Source organism: Leptodactylus fuscus, chromosome 10 (genome assembly GCF_031893055.1).
Source record: "Leptodactylus fuscus isolate aLepFus1 chromosome 10, aLepFus1.hap2, whole genome shotgun sequence".
Lineage (NCBI taxonomy): Eukaryota > Metazoa > Chordata > Amphibia > Anura > Leptodactylidae > Leptodactylus > Leptodactylus fuscus.
Genome location: NC_134274.1, coordinates 61,926,694 through 61,948,182, shown reverse-complemented (window position 1 = coordinate 61,948,182; position 21,489 = coordinate 61,926,694). Strand labels below are relative to the sequence as shown.

General features: G+C 43.5%; 1 protein-coding gene across 2 annotated transcripts in view; it reads right to left on the bottom strand.

Moving 5' to 3' along the window:
- The window catches only part of SLC43A1 (solute carrier family 43 member 1), a 76,220-nt gene that overhangs the window by 33,310 nt on the left and 21,421 nt on the right, over positions 1-21,489 (bottom strand). For both annotated transcript variants that reach the window (XM_075258348.1, XM_075258349.1), the window contains exons 3-5: positions 20,640-20,850; positions 16,382-16,437; positions 12,456-12,532 (exon numbers count right to left, since the gene is read on the bottom strand). In XM_075258348.1, coding sequence (XP_075114449.1) covers positions 12,456-12,532; positions 16,382-16,437; positions 20,640-20,850 — 344 coding nt within the window. The remainder of the gene's footprint in view (positions 1-12,455; positions 12,533-16,381; positions 16,438-20,639; positions 20,851-21,489) is intronic.

Genomic DNA, 21,489 nt, shown 5'->3' with positions numbered 1-21,489 from the left:
GAGAGCCTGTAAGTCACGAAACAGCCGTGGGTAATTCGACGAGTAAAGCATATGATTGGAGGGAGATATCTGAATCCTCAGATAAAGGATGGAAGACGTTCGCCACTGAAAGTCAAAACTGGAACGAAGAAGCGCAAGGTCGTCGTGCGGGATGTTGAGAGGGAGTGCCTCGGTTTTCGAAGGGTTCACCTTATACCCCGAGAGGTCGAAATATGTCGTTAGAAGAGACAGAAGATTGGGAAGAGTAGTGTGGGGCGAGGAGAGAGTAAGGAGAACATCGTCAGCGAAGAAAGACACTTTAAATTCTCTGTTCCTGACCTGTATTCCTTTGACATCAGAATCGCGGCGAATCTGGGCCGCCAAGGACTCTATGCACAGGGCAAAGATCAAAGGGGAAAGGGGACACCCCTATTAAGTTACACTCTGGATGGAGAAGGAGGAGGAGGAAGCGTGGGGAAGGCTGATCGCTGCTGAGGGGTAGAAATAGAGGGCCCGGATAGCCGCCAAAAAAGGCTTTCAGGATTTCCTGCATAAATGACCAGTTAAGGCGATCAAAGGCCTTTTCGGCATCTAAGCTCAGAAGGAGCGCCGGAATAGAGTGATGATTGGCTACTTCCGCTAAGTCCACAGCCCTCTTAGTATTGTCGCAACCTTGACGACAGGGTACGAAGCCGACTTGGTCTTTATGGACAAGAAAAGGGAGCCAAGCATTAAGTCTATCGGCCAGAAGTCTATTGGCCATTAAGTCAGTATTTAACAAAGCTATCGGGCGGTAATTAGCACAATGCTGGGGGTCTTTGCCTGGTTTAGGGATCAGTGTAAGGAGAGAGCCAGACATCGAGGAAGGGATCAGAGAGTCCGAAAGAAAAGAATTGAAGAGAGTCAGAAGATGACTAGAGAGCTCGTTCTGAAAAGCTTTATAGTAATAATAAGTAAATTCATCGGGACCCGGGGATTTACCATTGGGGAGGTCCTTGAGAACATCCGCCAATTCCTCGGGCGTAAGAGGAGAATTCAGAGAAGCTAAAGCGGAGGAGGAAAGGCGAGAGAGGTGACAATCTGCATGATAGTCAGCTAGTCTAGAGGGACCTTCCGCCAGGGCTAGGGTCTTCGAAAGGGGCAAGTTATACAGCTTAGAATAGTAGGACCGGCAGGTCAGAGCAATGGCATCCGGATGATGCTGAAGGACACCTACGGAATCATACACCGAGTGGGGGTTGGAGAAGGACCGCTGATCCCTGAGGGCCTTAGCCAAAAGAGTGTGGGGTTTATTACCCCGTTCAAAGTACCGCTGACGCGAGTAAAGAAGAAGGCGTTGTACATGGCGACTCTCCAAAGAACGGAGATCCGCCCTGGCAAGCACCAGGCGGCGAAGGACCCCCAGGGATGGGCGGGTTGCTAGGGAAGCCTCCAGGGAAGAGATCCGAGCATGGAGAAGACGCTCCTGGGCCTGTCTATCTTTCTTAAGCTTAGAGGCTAGTGCGATACAGTGGCCCCTCACCACAGCCCTATGGGCTTCCCAGAGCACCACGAAAGACTTCACGGAGCCTAGGTTGTCACGGAAATAATAGGAACGCAGAACTTCTAGTGAGGTGGGGGATTTAAGCAAAGATTCGTTAAGACGCCAGTGACAGCAGCGTATCGGGGCAGGGGAGAGGGTGACAACTACTGGGGTGTGATCGGACCACAAAAGGGTGCCAATATCGGCAACAGCGAGCTGGGGGAGGGCCGGTACATCTCCAAAGAAATAATCAATACGCGTGTGCGTGTTATGGGGGTGGGAGAAGAAAGTATAGGAACGGACCGTGGGGTTATCCACCCGCCAGAGGCCAAGAGGGCCCGTTGGAGGAGGGCTGGGGTCAGAGGGACAAAGAGGCGATCCACCTGTTCCGAGAAAAGCATATTGAAGTCGCCGCCGATCAGCCAAGTCACTGAGGGAAGAGAACATAGGCGGGAGAGAACCCAGCGCAGGAAGGAAATCTGACCAGAGTTGGGGGCATAGAGGTTACATAATACGATAGGGGAACCGTGGAGGAGGCCCTCCAGGATAACAAATCGACCTCCCGGGTTGAGGTGCGACGCTGTTACCAAGATCGCACATGAGCGAGACAGAATTATAGCGACTCCCGCCCTGCGACGATCATGGAAAGCGGAAAAAGAAGTGGGGAAGTAATGCTTGGCAAAATTAAACGTTCTTGTACGATCAAAGTGGATCTCCTGCAGAAAGGCTACGTCAGCACGGAGAGAGCGGAGTTCCCTAAGAACAAGGCGCCTCTTAGCGTCAGAGCCCAGGCCCTTAACATTAATTGTCACGCATCTAACCATTGGGGCCTAAGGGTAAGAAACAGTGGCCGATTGAAAGTGCACTCACCCACGGACCAGAGGACCTCGTAAGGTCACAGGGGGGGAAAGGCCAACATGAAGCATCAAGGAAGTGGAGCCAGCAGAGGACCTCCGAAGGAACAACTTCAGGACGTGAGGGACCATCTTGAGACCTAGGGGAGAAAAAATTAAAAAGAGGAGAGAAGGGGGGGGGGGAGGGAAGGCACAAATGGAAAAGAATGCAAGAAACCAAATACAAAGTGTAAAATTAACAAGTAAACATCGTACACAGAAAAACCTGAGCAAACGGTTAAGACTAAATCCCCTGGCCAGGGGTAAAGAACAAATATCCAAGTAAGCAGTATCATTAGTACCACACAGGACCAAATCGTGAGCCTGCAGCTGGTCACAACCCTCAGGGATTGGGAGGCAAACCAGGGGAAGGGAGGGTCGTCAGTAGACAGACCGAAGTAAGTTCCTCCTTAAGGGAAGGTACGAGCACGCCCCACCAGCAATATATAAAAAAACAAGCAGTAGGAAGTACACGGGCCCAGGAAGGAGCGAGAAAGAAATAAGAGGAAAGGAAAGAGGAGGATAGGAAGAGGGAAAAAGAAAAGGGGAGGAACAGTCACATCAACCCACAATGAGAGAGGCTAAATTAAGTGAGCTAAGTAGGAGGATGATCCGTTCTTGGTCTCCTAGAAGGAGCAGTAGGGGAAGTCAATTGGCGACTCTTGGGCCTCTGCACAGTCCAGACTTGGGGTGGAGGTGGAGACGGCAGTTCCCAGTAAGGCAGATCCGGGGGAGAAATATCCAGGGATGCACAGAAGGGCTCCAGATCCGAATAGGTTTGGAGTGTAGCAGAGTGGCCGTCATACATGGCCGTTAGAGCAGGGATCTGGCGATCACGGATGAGCTAGAGCTGGAGCAGGGGACGAAGATATCTCCTTTTCTGCAATGTGATCAGCGAGAGATCCTGAGCAAGTTATTCCAACCATGGTGGTGGTGTAGAGGCCATAACAGAAGGCTGAGACAGCATAGGAGGAGAAGGCTGTGTGACAATGGCATAGGGAGAGAGGGATGGAGTCGCTCCAGTATCAGCATCCTTATTCAAGCATCCTATGACTGTAGCAGAAGAGAGTGCAGCAGCAGGGGGCAGCTGTGATGAGAAAGCCCCCAGAGCAGAGAGAGGAGATGTATAGCCCTGTGAGGGGATGGTGGAGGGCATGGGGGCTGCTGATTCCCCTAAGGGTACAGGCAGGAGCCCCAGGGCAGTTGGAAGACGTTGGGGGAGCGGGGGAGGTGCAGAAGATGGAACAGGGCCGTGCTCCCTTATCCTGTACCTGTATGGAGGAGGCCGCCATAGCCCAGGATGAATGCTGTAGGGTTGGAAGGTGCAGGTCCGGTGATGCCACTGAAGGAGAGCTCTGAGGAGAAGCTCGTCTGATCAGGGGATGCGAGGAAGCTGCGGAGAAAGCAGCCGCTGGGACGTCGGGAGCTGAAGGAGGCAGTACGGCCTGATGGCAAGATGGCCGCCGCCACATGGAAGACTGGAGCGTCAAGGGACCTGTCTGCAGGAAAGCAGGTAACGTAGGCTGATGGCACTGGCACCGGGTGCAGCTTCGGCTGAGGAGGAGGCAATGGTGATTTTTCTGCCCATGGGGAAGAAAGGAGTAGCGGTGGGTCCTGATAGCTGTTCTGGCAGGGTAGGAGCGCAGAGGAGATGCGACCTACTCCATTGACGTCCTGACCACGCCCACGCGGCCACTTTCTTGTGGCCGGCGGGCATGCACAGTCGGCTTTGCCCTAGGCCCGAGGACTAAAAGTTTGAAGCCACCGCCGGAAGAAGATGCGAAGAAGACCCATTCCTGAAGAAGATGGAGGCGGCACTGGAGAGTTCTCTCGCAGCATTGGGGACACCCCCAGTGCTGCGAGACAACTCATTTGCATACCGACGAAAACCGGATTATATGCCGAACGGTGGCACGGAGAAGACATCTAAAGGTAGGAGAAGCTTTCTTAAGGCTATATCTACTTGGTAGGCAGAAAAAATTGAGTTTTAATGATAGGATCCCTTTAAGCTCTATGAGGCTTTTGATATACTTATTTTTAGCCTCATGTTTTTGGTAAATCACCTAGCATTCCAGTGATCCCTGTAGGTCCTTATTGCTTTTCCTGCGTAGGTGACATGCTGTACAGCTATGTGATTACTGAAACAAATCGCTGGTCAATGATGCTGGCATGGATGTGGCGACAGTGACTCGTTGCAGAGGTCATGCAAGTTTATGGAATGTCACTGCTGCAGAAAGTTAAAGATTGGTGAGGACCACTACAGCAGCACCATCAGAGCACTGGACGATTTATCAAGAGAGTAATGGTTCATGTGGTTTTTGTTTTTTATAGTATTCTCTTCTTTTTCCGCTTTAAGGATAGTCTGTGAGTTCTAAAATGCCTCAGTAATATCAATAATAGTGCTATGCTGAAGCACTGAATAGGAGCAGAAATAAGTAACCAAAAAAACAAAGCAGAGATAATCATCTATCATAACTAATCATTTTATGGATATGCAAATCAGCCAGCAAGTGCATCAAGGGCGGGCCTGATTTACTAATAGCTGTGACGCAGGTGGAGGCTGAAAATGTAATTTAATGCTAAATGTTCAGAGCACTTGTAGTTTGAATATAGCTAAACTTGCTAGCTGCACTAAAAAAGATGATTATTTATGCATTGCTTCATTGGTTTCTGTCCACCAAGTTATGTCTCTTCTCCTTATTAAAGGCCTTTACACAGAACTATCATTGCTTGGGGAGGCATTTTAGATCAGATTAGAGATGAATGAGCCTCTCAAGATTTGGGTTTGGTGCTAGGGTCCCTGATTTGTGTTGAACAAGTTAGGTACAAACCACATCTTAAATTGGTTTAAAACAGAGTTTTAACACAGGGCTCCTAGGAACTTTTCTATCTAATTTTTAGAACTCCAAGACAAACACAACCAAATTATGTCAATGTAAAATTACATTATTATACTCTAGGTTTCTTCAGACCCCAAAGTATAATAGGTGTAGACCCAGGGGAGGTGAAAAAAATAAAAAAAACATTCATAGTCAACTTCTGCTACCTCCTCATGGCGCCCGGTGCTCTCCTGGTAACTTCCACTGCTCTTCCACAACGTCATCAGCCCAAGGGTCAATGCAGGGCTATCAGTAAGACAGTCGGCATGCCCAGGTCACTGCTGAGGCCCAATCATAGGCCTCAGTTCTGAACCTGGACAGTTAATATACAATATTTACCATCCAAAACTATGTTCCCCCCCCCCTAACTTGCAGGGTATTGCATTTAAATTTGCAATAAAATTTAATTTCCATCGAGTGGCAACATACTTATCACATTGTGATTTTGCACCTTATTTGTAGTCTAAATGAAAAGGTGGGATTGGGAATAACTGTACATGGAGCACATGAGAGGAAGCAAAAACAGACTGATGTGGAAAGGTAAATCATCTAATCTTACCGTCAACAGAGTGTTTACCTATGTTCACCAGATGGATGTATTTTTAGTTTATGTATATCAAAATGAGTAGAGGGTAAGGTTAGCAGTAACTATGTGACTCTTCTCTAGGCCAAATATATTATGTAAGAAATCTCTCTTATTTCACATATAGTATGTCAGTAGCATAACAAACATTAGAGCTATTTCAAGATTCTCATACCACTGCCAGTAAATATACCCTACCAGTAACTGCATTACTTTTACATTTATTAGTTAGATTTTTCAGATATTGTACTTTAATGGTAAAGTAAACAGGATCTAAATACAATACTTTACTATGGATGTGTGTTTCAGCAAGGCCCGGTTCACATGTGCATTCAAGTTTCCATTCGGGGAGTCTATCTGCATAAAAAAGCGGGTATCTAAGGAAACCTGTGGACCCCATAGACTATAATGGGTTCTGTGTGGTTTCCGCTCAGTTTCCACACATAAAATGTGGAGAAAAAAGTGCTGCATGCAGGACTGCATATTTAATGCGGATAGGGAACGGAATGGCCCGAATGTAGATATGAACCGGGATTTACAGTGACTTCTAAATTAACAAAATAACTCTGTTTGCTTGACTAGTAACAGTGGAGTAACATACCCCGTCACTTTACTAAAGACATAAGAAAGTTGTTTGCCAAACGATTAGTCCAGTAATCCAAGCATGCTATTGGTGACACTTAAAGCTATAAGCTCTTTTCCATAACATAAGATTATAAATAGAGCCAGTTTATTTATTTAATTCTTACTCCCAAAAGGCAGGGGCCCCGGAGGATGGACTCCATCCCTGTTGTAATTTTATTCCATGTTCTTAATATATGCCCTTACATTATATGATGGCTATATGATGGCTAACTCCCGTTTCAAATAGCACGCACCCATAGGAATGAACGGACGCAGCCGGCAAAGACGCAGGGGGCTAAGCGGCTGGCCGCCGGCAAAGTCGGCGTGCTGGCCGCTTCCATTCATTCCTATGGGTGCGTGCTATTCGAATTGGCCGTTTCGAATAGTACTCGCTCATCTCTAGTTATTACCACATTTCTATAGTACTGGTCTGATCCAGGCATACTGTGTATAACCTTTGCTGTATTAACATGGAAGTACTAATCGTAAGATGTTGCGTGTTACATTACAAACAAACTAATGCCCAAAACAAACTAAAGCATGTGTTCGCTCTGAATTCCTTTAATCTTTAATGCTACGTAGATCAGAAGTGTTCCTGCATGATGAAAGAAAAATCAGCTTGGTTATTTTCAGAGTAAACAAAAGTAATGTCAAGCTACGTAAAGTGATATTGCAGAACAATTCCTAAAGTGAAACTCTGCTTTCGATCCAAACCAGACTGAAGGTTATCTGAGACAATTACGTAAGCTGTTTTTCCACAATATTATATTAGCGGAATGGTATATTCACTTAGAGGAGCAATATGATTAAAATGGTGAAGGTACATATAATGCAATGTACCTTCACTTCTGTGTGTTCTTCTTATACACCCTGCAGCATAATGCAAGGATTACAATAACATTCTGTATATGAAACCTGCTATGGCGCTCATTCCTAAGAGCTGAGTGCTGATTATGAATATGACTCTATAAACAGCACTCAGAAGAAGAATAGACTCTCTCTCTCTTGTCTCACTCCTCACCTCTAGCGACTTTCTGCAGTAAAATTCAACGTAATTGTTATTTTTCTGGCATAATTGCATTGCAAGGATTCACATTGACTCAAGGTGAGCTCCACACATATATATTTTCAAATAATCTGCCACTCTTCATGACCTTCCCAAATTTTCGGTCAAGAAAACAGGATAACAGATATACTAATACCTATGAATTCTACTGCTTTTCTACAAAAAAATTAATTGATGTATTAATAAATGCATCAAATGCTACACTAAAATTCTTCACATTTTCTTGTAAATATTCTTTTTTAGCCATAAACATTAGCCATGTAGTCATTTCAGATGTTGTCCACACACTAGATATGCTTGCACAATATGTTTAGATCATGTTTCATTCTAAGTACTAATAGTTCTTTCCTAATCATTCCCACAGCAGAAACCAGGAAAGGTTTCCAAGTTCACACAAGGAGACACAAGGGCTCTACTAACCAATCAAATAGGAACTGGACAAAGGCTATGTGACTTTCTCTGTTATAGATGACTCCCAGACAATAGAAATGACTCCCTCTTTTTGATCAGGAGGTGTGGATGAGTGACTAGTTTGGATCTCTGTACACCAAGGCTTTTTGGGTGCCTTCCAATTGACAGTTTACCCCTGCAATACTTGCTGTGAGGTGACACATAGGGGCCGTTCACACGGAGTAAACGCGAGCTGATTATGGCAAAATACACATGTAAAAAATACACGTGTAAAAATCAGACTCCCATTGACTTCAATGTCATTTTTGCATGTGTAAAAAACGCGCTAAAAAACTGGGACTACTGGGTGGTACTTGCTCAGGGTGAAGTTTAAGAGGTGGATCCTTTGGGAATAATCGCAAGGCTGTGGGCAGCCACCATAATGCTCCATCTGAGCATAGTCTTTCACCTGGAATGCACCATACTTAATGGCCCTCTTATTCTCTGATAGGTCCGATGCTTATTAGTATTCTTTATTAAATGTACTGAAAAAAAACGTGACATTTTGCTCATGGACCTTTGTCACCCTTTGCTACCCTGAACCTAAGCACTAGATGAAGTGTGGTGAGGTTCAGGATAGCATCACTGCACTTCATATAGCGTCTGCCTTCATTGGCATGCCTGCCTGATGAAAGTCCATGACTGAAACGTCATACGTCTTCTGCCATAGATTTAATAAAAGATACCTATCCTATGAAACTTATCAGAGACTGCACAATTCATTTCTATAGGTATATCGGGTTGGGACTCTACTTCAGCACCTAAACAAAAGACTTCCGCTGTCAGGAGAGGATATAAGCTAGTCTAGGATCTTGTCAAACATCTTTCTACTGTTGTCCCAAATAATGGAGTGTTCCCTCTATAATTAGCAAAGTCTCTTTACAGTCCCCAAATTACCACGTTCTGTTAAACAGTACAGGTTCTGCAATTGTTTGCTTAGCAGCTAGTCATCATTGGTAATATTGGAATTTTTGGAGCCAGGTTCCATTTCTCTGTCAATCTCGAGAGACATCCAGAAACTTCCTGTTATTATCTCAGACTACTGGTTCTCCATCTTAGTGCAGCTTCCAGCTGCAACTCTGAGGAGGAACTCCCCCTCCGGCCATTGTAACTTTGGGCCCAGCTGTGTTGCAGTAATTTTATTTTCTGTCAGTGAAGCTTCTGTAGCTTGACACCCCTGTTAAAGTTTTGCTTTCGGCTGCTCTTTTCTTGCTGTTGCTGATCTATGCTTGGTCTGTGCTTTTCCCAGATAGCACACTAACCCATTCATTTCTATGGGCCCGTACACATGACTGTGAATTACATGGTCACGTGTACGGGCCAACAGTCCAGGCCACAAAATATGGAACAGATCTTATTCTTGTCCGATTTTGCGGCCTTGCTTCCGTGGTTCCTATTCATTAAATGAAAGCTGTCCGTGACATTCATTATAGGCAGGGAGTTAGCATGCGGTCATGTGCAACCAGCTTAACTGAAACAGATCTAAACACTGGAGGCTGAGGCTGCCTAGCTACAGCTAACACTACACTATATCTAGAAAACTCATAACAAGAGCCCCCCCTCTTTACATAGTAGCATAAGAATGGCTGATTAACTCCTTAATAACAACCATAAAGCTGGAAATGGGCCAAAAGAGCAGATTTAAACAGCATAAAATAGTTTAAACGTGTTCTACGTGAACACAACAGCTTACTGATAGAAGTGGCCCTTTTTGGCGTATACCAGGTGTATATACCATTAAATAGTTTAGTAATTGATAACTTAGGGAGTCTTCACACGGAGTTACGCTCCACTCATTCTGAACGTAAAACTCGTTCAGAATGAGCGTGTAAAAACCAGATCCCATTGATTTCTAAATGTGCCGGCATACGCGCGTATCACACTGAAAGCAATAGATAAAAAAGACTCCCATTGATTTCAATGGGGAGCGCATGTATGCCGGCACCCATAGAAATCAATGGGATCTGATTTTTACGTGCTCATTCTGAACGAGTTTTACGTTCAGAATGAGTGGAGCATAACTCTGTGTGAAGGCTCCCTAACATGGATTCATGAAGACCAGCTTGTACCTAACATGCTTGGTTTTCATAAGAAGTAGAGATCAGCCGATCCGAACAGCATGCTCGCATAGAAATGAATGGACGTAGCCGGCACGCGGGGGGTTAAGCGGCCGGCCGCCGTCAAAGCGGAAGTACCAGGTGCATCCATTCATTTCTATTGAGCGTGCTGTTCGGATCGGCTGATCTGAACAGTACTCGCTCATCTCTAATAAGGAGGTAATTGCACATTTTGAAGTAGGTCATTCAGCTAATCTTGTACTATATAACTAGATTTTACAATAAATCCTGTACCAAACAACATAGATGCCTGTAATTGGACTTTAGTTGTCACCTTGACTTAAAGTATGACACATGCATTCATTATATTTTCACACCTCTCCTGGGATCATAATAGCATTTCTGGGCCAACCCAAAATTAAACTGGATGACAAACTATGTCAATATTTTCAAAATGAATCTTGCAAGTTTATCGCAAAAAAAATAAAGGATATATAGGTATATAGGGTAAAAGAGATATAAAAACCAGGAATCAAAATGAGTAAATCAATTGTAAGACCTAAATAAAATATGGGATTTAGTTTCAGGCTCCACATTCTGAAAAGGTAATAGAAGATCTATAAAGGGCTCAGAAGTCGACAAATAGATCATTAAATGGAATGGAAATGGATGGAAGGTTTCACTTATGACGAGAGGCTAGTAAAACTGGACCTGTTCAGGTTCTTAAATGATGTCTTAGAAGTAATTTACATGTATTAATACTGTATACATGTGGTCAGTACAAAGAACTAGCACATAGTTTATTCTTTCCAAGAAATTAGGCTACGGAATTTGCTATCCCAGAGGCAGTAAGGCAAGTACCTTGTCAACATTTAAAAGGGGACAGATGATTATCTAGTAACAAATGACATTGAGGGTTATTATGTATATAAGTAAAAGTTATGGGAATTAGATTTTTGGAGATGAGAGGTTGATCCAAGGATTTAGACTAATGACTAAATTTAGAGTCAGGAAAGAATTTTTCCCTAGCATTGGGTAATTAACATCTGCCTCATGGGGTTTTTCCTTTTCTTTGGCTGAATGCTGTAGGATTAAAGGTTGGATTTGGTTGACTTGCATCTTTTTTAAACCTTATTAACAATGTAACTAAGTAGCTATGTGAAGCAGCAGTGTACAGTATGTGCTGAACCCAGTGTATGTGCTGAATGTAAAGCCCTGATACAATGTGAACATTGCCTTATACACATACTGTTTCTTTTATTCAGTATGACCTGTTTGACCTATATCATAAATAAAACTTTACGCTTAGTGGAAAATAAGCAATCTGTCAAACTGTCTATTCATTAATATGGGTGTACTACGTAATACACCGTGTGAACATATCAAAGCTTTACATTTGGAGTCCTTGCCTAAAGGAGAAACAATAATGTTTTCAGTTACAACTGTACAAGCTCAGGCACGCAGACAAAGTGTTCTGGGTGTGCAGCTTACTTGTATTATACCTAATTTGCATGCATATCAATGAATACCTAATACTATATGATAATTAGACATTGGGCAGTGGGCTAATGGTATTTCTAAAAATTGCACAAAAAGAGTAATAGTCAATCATTTGCAATATCACGATTTTGTAACCAAGAATTTATATTGATATAGCTACAGTTAGAGTTTATATTTTATAGTTATTTTATACTAAGAGACAGTTCAGCTAATGCCATGTCTCTTAGGGTAAGTTCACACGGCAGAAAGTGAAGAGGATCACTTTCCGGTGCCAGCTTTTTTATGCGGCTAGCTGTGACGGGATGCCGGTGCAGTGCATCAGCATTCCATCGTGGCATCCCGCTACTGATTAGGCCCAGTCGAATGGGCCTAATCAGGAGGGAGTCTCGAGCCGTGGATGCAGCAGCTGACTCAACCGCAGAATCCGCGTGAAGATAGGACATGTCGCTTTTTTTTTTCCCTCTAGCTGAAAAACATCAATAGTGGAAAAAAAAATTGTGAATGGCTCCCAATGAAATGAATGGGAGGCATTTTTGCAGGAGGATTTTGTGGAGGACTCCATGGCAAAATCCACCTGCAAAAAAACTCCGTATGATCTTACCCTTAGGCTCCTTTTACTCCTTTTAAGGTGGAGACATTTTCCATACTACGTAGTAACCAGTGAACATGCCTGCACAATGGAAAATTATTTATAAAAACAAGATTCTGAGATGGATTCTGAGATGGAAATGAGGTGATGTAAGATTTAGTAATATGCAACAGTATTTAAAATAAGAGTTACTCCAAAGGCCACCACAACACTGGAAGAAATGCACTGGAAAAAAAACATGGTAAAATATCTTACATATGGCAACAACTGAAATGACATGATTTCACATGGGCATGACAGATCATTCACTTACAGTTAGAGATGTGAATGTCAGACAGATACCTCCAAATCCATTCAGAGACAAAGCAAGAAATATGACTGGGGCTAAAACTGTGAAAACAGAATATCAAATGGTTACTCGTGTTATATCATGTTATATTACATGAATAAAACAAATATAGCACAGAAAAGGGTCATATATAAAGAAAGTAGTGCTAAGCACATAGAACCAAAGGAAGCATGAATAAATGTGTATGTCATGTATTTGGCAATATCATAAGTTGTAAGTAAATTGCTGAGTAGACAATAAAGGGAAACTGTCAACACACATGAAGGTCCATATCTGCCACCATACTATTAAATAAGATGATTTTATATGTCAGTCTCTAAAATATCTCTTTCAGTATAAACGAGAAAAATAAAGGTATACACTAGCACATGTTACCTGTGAATAGACATGTGCGCGTTTAGGAATAATCATGCAGCAATAGGGACATGCACAGTGGCATAACTAGGAATGGCGGGGCTCCATGGTGAACTTTTGACATGGGGCTCAACCCCGACCGACGCTGTAGACTTCGACCAACTATGTCCCCATACTGGCCCCAGTACACAGTATTATGTCCCATTGTTGTCCCTGCACACAGTATTATGTCCCCATACTGGCCCCAGTACACAGTATTATGTCCCATTGTTGCCCCTGCACACAGTATTATGGCCCCATACTGGCCCCAGTACACAGTATTATGTCCCCATACTCGCCCCTGAGGGATACATACATAACAAACTCCCCTGCATTCATCTTCCGGGACGTCATGTGACCAGGGCCCTGCGTCGCAGGTCATATGACGTCACGCAAGTAGGCCGAAGCCTGCTCATAGCCTGTAAAGGTAAGTAACACAGTTTTTTATGTTATCTTACCTCTCCCGGGCCTCCGATTGTTATACTCGGGGGTCTGAAAAGACCCCCGAGTATAATAGTGCTTTTGGGGCCCGCGCCTTCACTTAACAATCCCGGCCCCTACCAGGATCGGTAAGTATATAGGGCCCGGTTCCGGTTGGAGTAACTCCAGCTGGTAACGTCCTATTAAAAAAAAACAAAAAAAAACGCAGTGGTAGTGGTCGCCGGGCCCCTAATGTCCCAGGCCCTGTGGCAGCTGCTACCACGATAGTTACGCCACTGGACATGCACAGTATACAGATGATAACTTGCAGATCAGTGGGAGCTTGACAGTGGTTGGGAAACCCGTGCACTATTCCATTAAATCTGTTCATGTCCCAAATGTTGCTGTGTAACAGTGTCAAAAAGTAGGAGAAAGGGTTGGTTCACACTAGCATATGTATTCCATCCAGGTAGAGTCCGCATGGAGAACCCCCAGACAGAATACAATCGCAATTGCAAGCTCTGTTCTGTCAAAGCGCACAGACCCCATAGACTATAATGGGGTCCATGTGCTTACCGCGCACTGCCCGCACAAATGATTCATGCGGGCAGTACGCAGCAGGCGTTATAGTCTATGGGATCCGTGCGCTTTGACAGCACAGCGCTTGCAATTGTGATTGTATTTCGTCCGGGGGGGTCTCTATGCGAACTCTCCCTGGACGGAATACATATGCTAGTGTGAACCATGGGTAATTGGTGCAGTGTTTAATTATAGGACACTATGGCCCTTGGAGTTGTTCCTCACTCAGGTAACACACAAAAGTATATAGCAGTGCAAACTTATATCACAAAAAAGGAACAATCCCACACTTACAATAAAATAAGTTTATTAATGATGATTAAAAATGACACTAAATACAGCAAGCATACATAAGATTATAATAGTAGGGGGGTAGGACCAGGAAGGTCAATTCTAGTAATACCTAGTGTGAGAAGGTGACAGGCAGAGTGCTGGAGTCCAGATATATCAGCCCCAGGTTTCTGACATATGTGTGGTCCAGGGTGGATCTGGAATAGGCCTCAGCCCAGGTGTCCTTGGCTCATTACTGGGCCAGAAAAGACTACAGCTCTTGCATTGCAGTGCAGTTCCATGAGGTGAAAGGAGGTGTATGGTTCTGTCCTGTAACCCTGAGTCTGGTGAGACTATATTGCTACTGTTTTGTTTGTGTGGCTGGAAGTAAGCCACATGTATAGTTAGGTTATCCATAGTGGTTCAGACGAGTGGCTATTTATTTTGTTTTTGCCAAAGTTAGGGCTAGTTCACACGTGAGTATAAGGGGATTTTGACAGCGGATTTCGCTGCTGGAGGAGGCGGAGTCTAAGGTCGGACCAGAATGGAGACTGGTGTGGAGCGATCTTAGACTCCGCCTCCTCCAGCAGAGCCAGCGCTGATTGGCCGAATTCCGTACTCTGGCCAATCAGCACTGGCTAATGCATTGTATTGGCGTGATGAAGCAGTGCTGAATGTGTGTGTTTAGCTCAACTACACCGGTGGAGTAGTTGAGCTAAGCACACAGATTCAGCTCTGCTTCAATCAGCGCTGGCCAATGCATTCTATTAGCTTGATGAAGCAGAGTGTGCACAAGGGTTCAAGCGCACCCTCGGCTCTGATGTAGCAGAGCCGAAGGTGTACAAGGGTTCAAGTGCACCCTCGGCTCTGTACATCAGAGCCGAGGGTGCGCTTGAACCCTTGTGCAGCCTCGGCTCTGCTACATCAGAGCCGAGGGTGCGCTTGAACCCTTGTGCACACTCTGCTTCATCAAGCTAATAGAATGCATTGGCCAGCGCTGATTGAAGCAGAGCTGAATCTGTGTGCTTAGCTCAACTACTCCACCGGTGTAGTTGAGCTAAACACACATATTCAGCACTGCTTCATCACGCCAATACAATGCATTGGCCAGCACTGATTGGCCAGAGTACGGAATTCGGCCAATCAGCGCTGGCTCTGCTGGAGGAGGCGGAGTCTAAGGTCGGACCAGAATGGAGACTGGTGTGGAGCGATCTTAGACTCCGCCTCCTCCAGCAGAGCCAGCGCTGATTGGCCAAAGTACGGAATTCGGCCAATCAGCGCTGGCCAATGCATCCCTATGGGAAAAAGTTTATCTCACAAAAATCACAATTACACACCCGATAGAGCCCCAAAAAGTTATTTTTAATAACATTCCCCCCTAAATAAAGGTTATCCCTAGCTATCCCTGCCTGTACAGCTATTCCTGTCTCATAGTCACAAAGTTCACATTCTCATATGACCCGGATTTGAAATCCACTATTCGTCTAAAATGGAGGTCACCTGATTTCGGCAGCCAATGACTTTTTCCAATTTTTTTCAATGCCCCCGGTGTCGTAGTTCCTGTCCCACCTCCCCTGCGCTGTTATTGGTGCAAAAAAGGCGCCAGGGAGGGTGGGAGGGGAATCGAATTTTGGCGCACTGTACCACGCGGTGTTCGATTCGATTCGAACATGGCGAACACCCTGATATCCGATCGAACATGTGTTCGATAGAACACTGTTCGCTCATCTCTATTTTTAACCCACATGATCCTCACATTATTACCAAATAACAACATCATGTACCTCACATTAACAGTAGGTAAGGTAGTATGGTACTACATCGCAAATTAGGCTATGTGAATAGGGATGTAACTAGGGAGAGCATTTAAGTATGTCAGGCTTAATTGTGCCTGACAAGAACCTAGAAGTACTTAAATGAGAAAGTGCACTTGCAAAAGCGTTTACAAGAAGTATTGTTTTATAGTATTGTTATAAAGTTCAAGGTCTAGTATTAAAACAACTCTAGTCCAATGCTGTATGTTATATTACACATGAGTAGTCATTGGTATTCATTCAAACAGTTTCAGAGAAACAGTGTCCACAGCAAATAAAAGTGCATTAAAGGATGAATGCTGAATTATATATCATTCAATATTCTCCCCATATACAAGTTTTGTACTGTGTATAAGTAACTTTAGAGAAAGTCAAGGTGACAGCAGATGCAATAATAAATGTATGCAAACATACCTAAGGGGTCATATCCAGCAAGAGCCATCAGGGCACATGAAAGTGCAAAGCAGAAACTGTGATAAATAAGAAAAAATTAGTCTCATCAAATACAACTTTTAGTACCTAAGCATACTATTATGAAAGGGTTGTGGCAGGGGTGTAGCCAGAGAGGGTGCAGTGGTATCAGTTGTTACTGGGCCCTGAACCCAGTCCCAGGTCCCTCTGTCACATAAAATAACTTGTCTACCATTATAGACAAATAATAAAAAAAAGTGGCGCCTTGGCACTTGTAAGATGGAGCCCTCAGTTGCAGCTACTCCCGGACACCAACCTGGAAGATGGTGAGTAAACACAAGGGAAAAATTGAAAATGGTAAAAACCGGGTATGAGAGCGCCACTGAGTAGATGTAGGTTAATAAAATCACTTTATTGGTTCCAAAGACAGAGGTAAAAGAAGGCTACGCGTTTCGACGCTGGTCTAGTGTCTTTCTCAGGCCACTATAACAACAACTACTATGTTATAGTGTTATGAATATGCTACATGGATTATACATTGGGCATTCTTTCTATTGTTGTTATAGTGGCCTGAGGAAGATACTAGACCAGCGTCGAAACGCGTAGCCTTCTTTTACCTCTGTCTTTGGAACCAATAAAGTGATTTTATTAACTTACATCTACTCAGTGGCACTCTCATACCTGGTTTTTACCATTTTCAATTGTTCCCTTTTGTCTACCATTAAGCACATCTGGTTGACAACTGCTGAGCAGGGAGTTGCCAACAACCACTTTTGATGATTTACATGATGATTTGGCATAACAATCCTCAGACAACCATTATAAGCTCAGTGATAGCATGCCAAGTATGTGTATTTCTGCATGTGCATATGCACTTATTGGTTGCTTTTCCTTCACTCTGTGGTTCATCTCATCCCAAACCCTCTCGATTAAATTTTGGTTGGGTGACTGTGAAAGTCATGTCACGTGATGCAGGACAATAGCTTTTACATAGCCTGGAAGTGTGTTGAAAGTCAATGTACTGTTGAAAAACAAATGATGGCCCCCAATAAACAAAAATAGATGGGATTGCGTGTTGCTGCAGAATGCTCTGGTAGCCATGCTTGTTAAAGGGTTGTCCAGGAAATGCTTTTTTTTTTTCCAGAGGCCAGAGAAGGTGAAAAATGTAAAAAAATAAAAATAAAAAACCCCCCCAAACCCTCACCTATCTTCAGCACTCTGGTATCCCAGGCCGCTGTCCGATCCCGGGGCTCAGCAACCTAAGGAAAGGACCCAGGACAACTCCTTTACGTGTGCTTTGAATTTTGAATAAATCACTAACATTGTCATGAAAGCACCCTCATACCATCAGATCTTCTACTCTATGCTTCATGGTGGGAACTATGCATATATATCAAAGCCATCTGATCAACTTTTGAAAGTAAAGATTTCCACTGGTTTCATTTCCATTCCTTGTGTTTCTTGACCATTTTCTGTTGATTGTTGTTGTTCCTCAATAGTGGTTCCTTTGCAGCTATTCAACCATAAAGGCATGCTTCTCTTTGTCTCCAGTGAATAGTTGTTGATGAGATGTGTCTAGTACATGATCCATGACAAGCAGGTATGTAGACTCTAATCTGAAGTGCTGTTAATTTAACTCTTTCTCAAGCTAGTAACTTTAATGAAGTTATCTTCTACAGCAGAGGTTACTCTTGGTCTCCTTTCCGGGGGCAGACCTCATGAGAGTCAGTTTCATCATGACGTCAGCTTTTAGGATACCGTCAGAGTTTTTAAAATTTTCCAAAATGACTGATCTTCATATTTGATGGACTGTTGTTTCTCTTTTAGTTGTAAAGTCCTTGTCACGTGGATTAGAACAGTAGTTTTTGTAAGGTTCTGTGTACCAGTCCTACATCTGCACCAAGACATCATGAAGGCAAAAAACTACACAAACTATAATACTTGATAAGGAGCATTCTCATGAAGCTGACTGAGAAAATGGCGTAAGTGTGAAAAGCTGTCATCAAAGAAATAGTGGGCTAGTTTGAAGAATCTAAAGCATATCACATATTTTGGTTTAAAGGCTATTTACACATTTGTAGTCATACTACTAAATGTGAAAGTTTGTGTGTTTAGATGCTTGTGTGTTTGGATGTTTGTTCCTCAATCACGCAAAAACCACTGAACGGATTTGAATGAAATTTGGCAAACAGATAGTTTGTAACCTCGATTAACACATAGGCTACTATTTATCCTGGTAAATGACATGGCTTCACAACTGTTATGAATTTATGTTCACATACTATATTAAACTGCTCTTGGCAGCAGCTTATCTCAGGTTCTGATAAAGCCAGGTCTGTTATCTCTCTATGTAAACACTCAGCTAACCCTCAGTCCATTGTGTTACAGGTATTTGCATATTATCTGATCTGCTCCATGCAACATGCTGACATACTGGATGGGAAAACACATTTAATCCAAATTGGCAGTTTGCTACTTTTAAACATGATGGGAAAAATAAAAATCTAATTTGTAGCAAAATTCTAAAACAACTACAGCTATGAAGGTAGCCAGAAGTCAACTGAGTTCTCCTCAAGCTGAGGGGGATCATCAACGCCAACAACACGCTCATTATATGGCATCCCAGCGAGTTGCTGAGATGCCCAAACAATCACGGGCACAGTGCGAGGAACGAGTTCAATGGCAGGACAGCTTAACAACTACCAGAGCAGGTGGATCATCAACGCCAACAATACACTCATTATATGGCGTCCCAGCGAGCTGCTGAGATGCCGAAACAATCATGGGCACAGTGCAAGGAACGAGTTTAGCAGCAGGCCAACTTGACAGCCGCTGAAACGCCGGAGCAGGCAGATCATCAACGCCAACAACACACTCATTATATGGCATCCCAGCAAGCTGCTGAGATGTCGGAACAATCACAGGCATGGCGTGAGGAACAAGTTCATCAGCAGAACAGCTTAAGAGCTGCGGAAACGCCGGAGGAGGCGAACCATCAACGGCAGCAATTTGCTGAATATAGGCAGATCATCGACGCCAACAACACGCAGACTATAAAATATTTTTCAGTTAGGGTTTTATTAATAAAATGCTGTGTTCCCTTTTCAGTGAGATTCATCTGTCTGACAGCTTGTTCTGCTCGTAAACAGTTGTTTAGGCTGAAGCCCCACGTAGCGTAAAACAACGGCGTAATCAGGAACTGTAAACAGGAACTGTAAAGTTCCTGCAAAGTGAATGGGATTCGCGTCACGTTTTTGTAAATTGCAGCATGTCAATTATGCCTATGGAAATACTGACGTTTTTCGTATAGGTATCATTGAAGCAGAAAGTCCACAGAGGAAAACGCTGCAGACTGTGAAAAACACCATGGGAAAAATTGCAATGCGATTCCGCTGCAGTTTTTCTAGCAGCGCTCTTTGGCTGCAGCTCATTATGTGGGGCCTTAGCCTTAAGCTGAATTCTTTTAAGCTTGATAAGATTTCAGCTTAAGGCCGGGGACAGGACGGAAATTATGCGATTTGCCCGTGGTGGAAACGCTGCGGGAAAAATCAGGACGTTTTACAGTATGGGCAAAGTGGATGGGATTCTAGCAAATCTAGTAAGAACCGCTGTGCAGACACACCGCGATTTCCAAAACCGGCAATTATATATCAATTATACCTACGGAAATGCTGGCGATTTCCCCATAGGTATAATTGTTACAGAAAGTCTGCGGAGGAAAACTCTGCGAAGTTTCTATTTAAAGCGCTGCGGGAAGAACCATGATGCATTGCCACCGTGGTTTTTCCCGCAGAGCTTCTTAGCCTAAATGAGTATCTATGAACAGTTAGAACAACAGAGATATCAGAACACAGAACAAGCCTCCAGACACCTTATTAGATGGATCTCTGTGAAAAGGGAACACAGTAGTGTGCCTTATATGAGAGCCAGTGATGGCTGCAAAAGAAAAAGCAAACAGAATGTTTAATAAACCTTATTTGAAAATATATATAATAATATTTTAGCAAACAATAGATATTATGCAAAAATAATAATAATAATAAAAAAAAAAAGTTGTACATAACCGTTAATTGCATGTGTTCCTTCTGTTCCTTCACTGTTTTCATGTGATGAATGTGAATCTGCAATGATTTTTTTTTAACTGGTACTATCTACTAACCTTGATAGATAATACTGATCACGTCCACCAAATTTAGTCATTTCTTCAAAACATTTTGAAAAGATTTCCATACCAGACAACACTAAGATTTTTCTAACTCACCTTCCCACTAATCTGAGTGGACGGGGCCCATATTTATCCATCAAAATTCCCAGTGGGAGCGTGGCTGCACTCAACAGGAAGGAACCAATGGTAAAACCCAAATTCAGCATCTCCTCTTGGTCAGTACATGTTAGCCAGGGCTTCGGTAAGGAGTCATTATTAGGCAGGGATGAATTCATAGAGAAAGTTGATGAATCAGATGAGTTTGGTTCTGGAAAATTGGAATAACAAGAACTGTTTATTGATGTTATATTACATTGTAACATGTTCAAGAGACTAAGGCTGCATTCACACAGAGTAACGCCAGGCGTCATTTGTGTGTAATTTGTGTGTCTTTTACGGCCGTCATAAAACGTTTACATAGAGTTCTATAGGAAAAGCCGGCCGTCATTTACGGCCGTCATTGTAATGACGGCCGTAAATGACGGCCGTAAATGACGGCCGTCTTTTCCTATAGAACTCTATGTAAACGTTTTATGACGGCCGTAAAAGACACACAAATTACACACAAATGACGCCTGGCGTTACTCTGTGTGAATGCAGCCTTAAAGGGTTTTCTCAGACTTTTTAACAAACTATCCTTAGTCAGTGACAGTTCAAGACTTTGAGACTGGTGGATTGGGCCCCAGAAGCTCACAGAAGAAACCTTATTGCTGTATGGAAGATCACCACTGTCTAATAGTGAGAAAACCAGTTTTCTTTGTCGAATTGAATCCTGAATGTAACCAATAGAAGTTGAAACAAAGAACCAAGTTATGGACCTGGAGTTGGGGTTGTCCCATATTCACCATGGTGGAAGGGAAGAAAAGACTAGAGGAAGGATTAAAGAGAATTCTCTGCCTGAATCTGC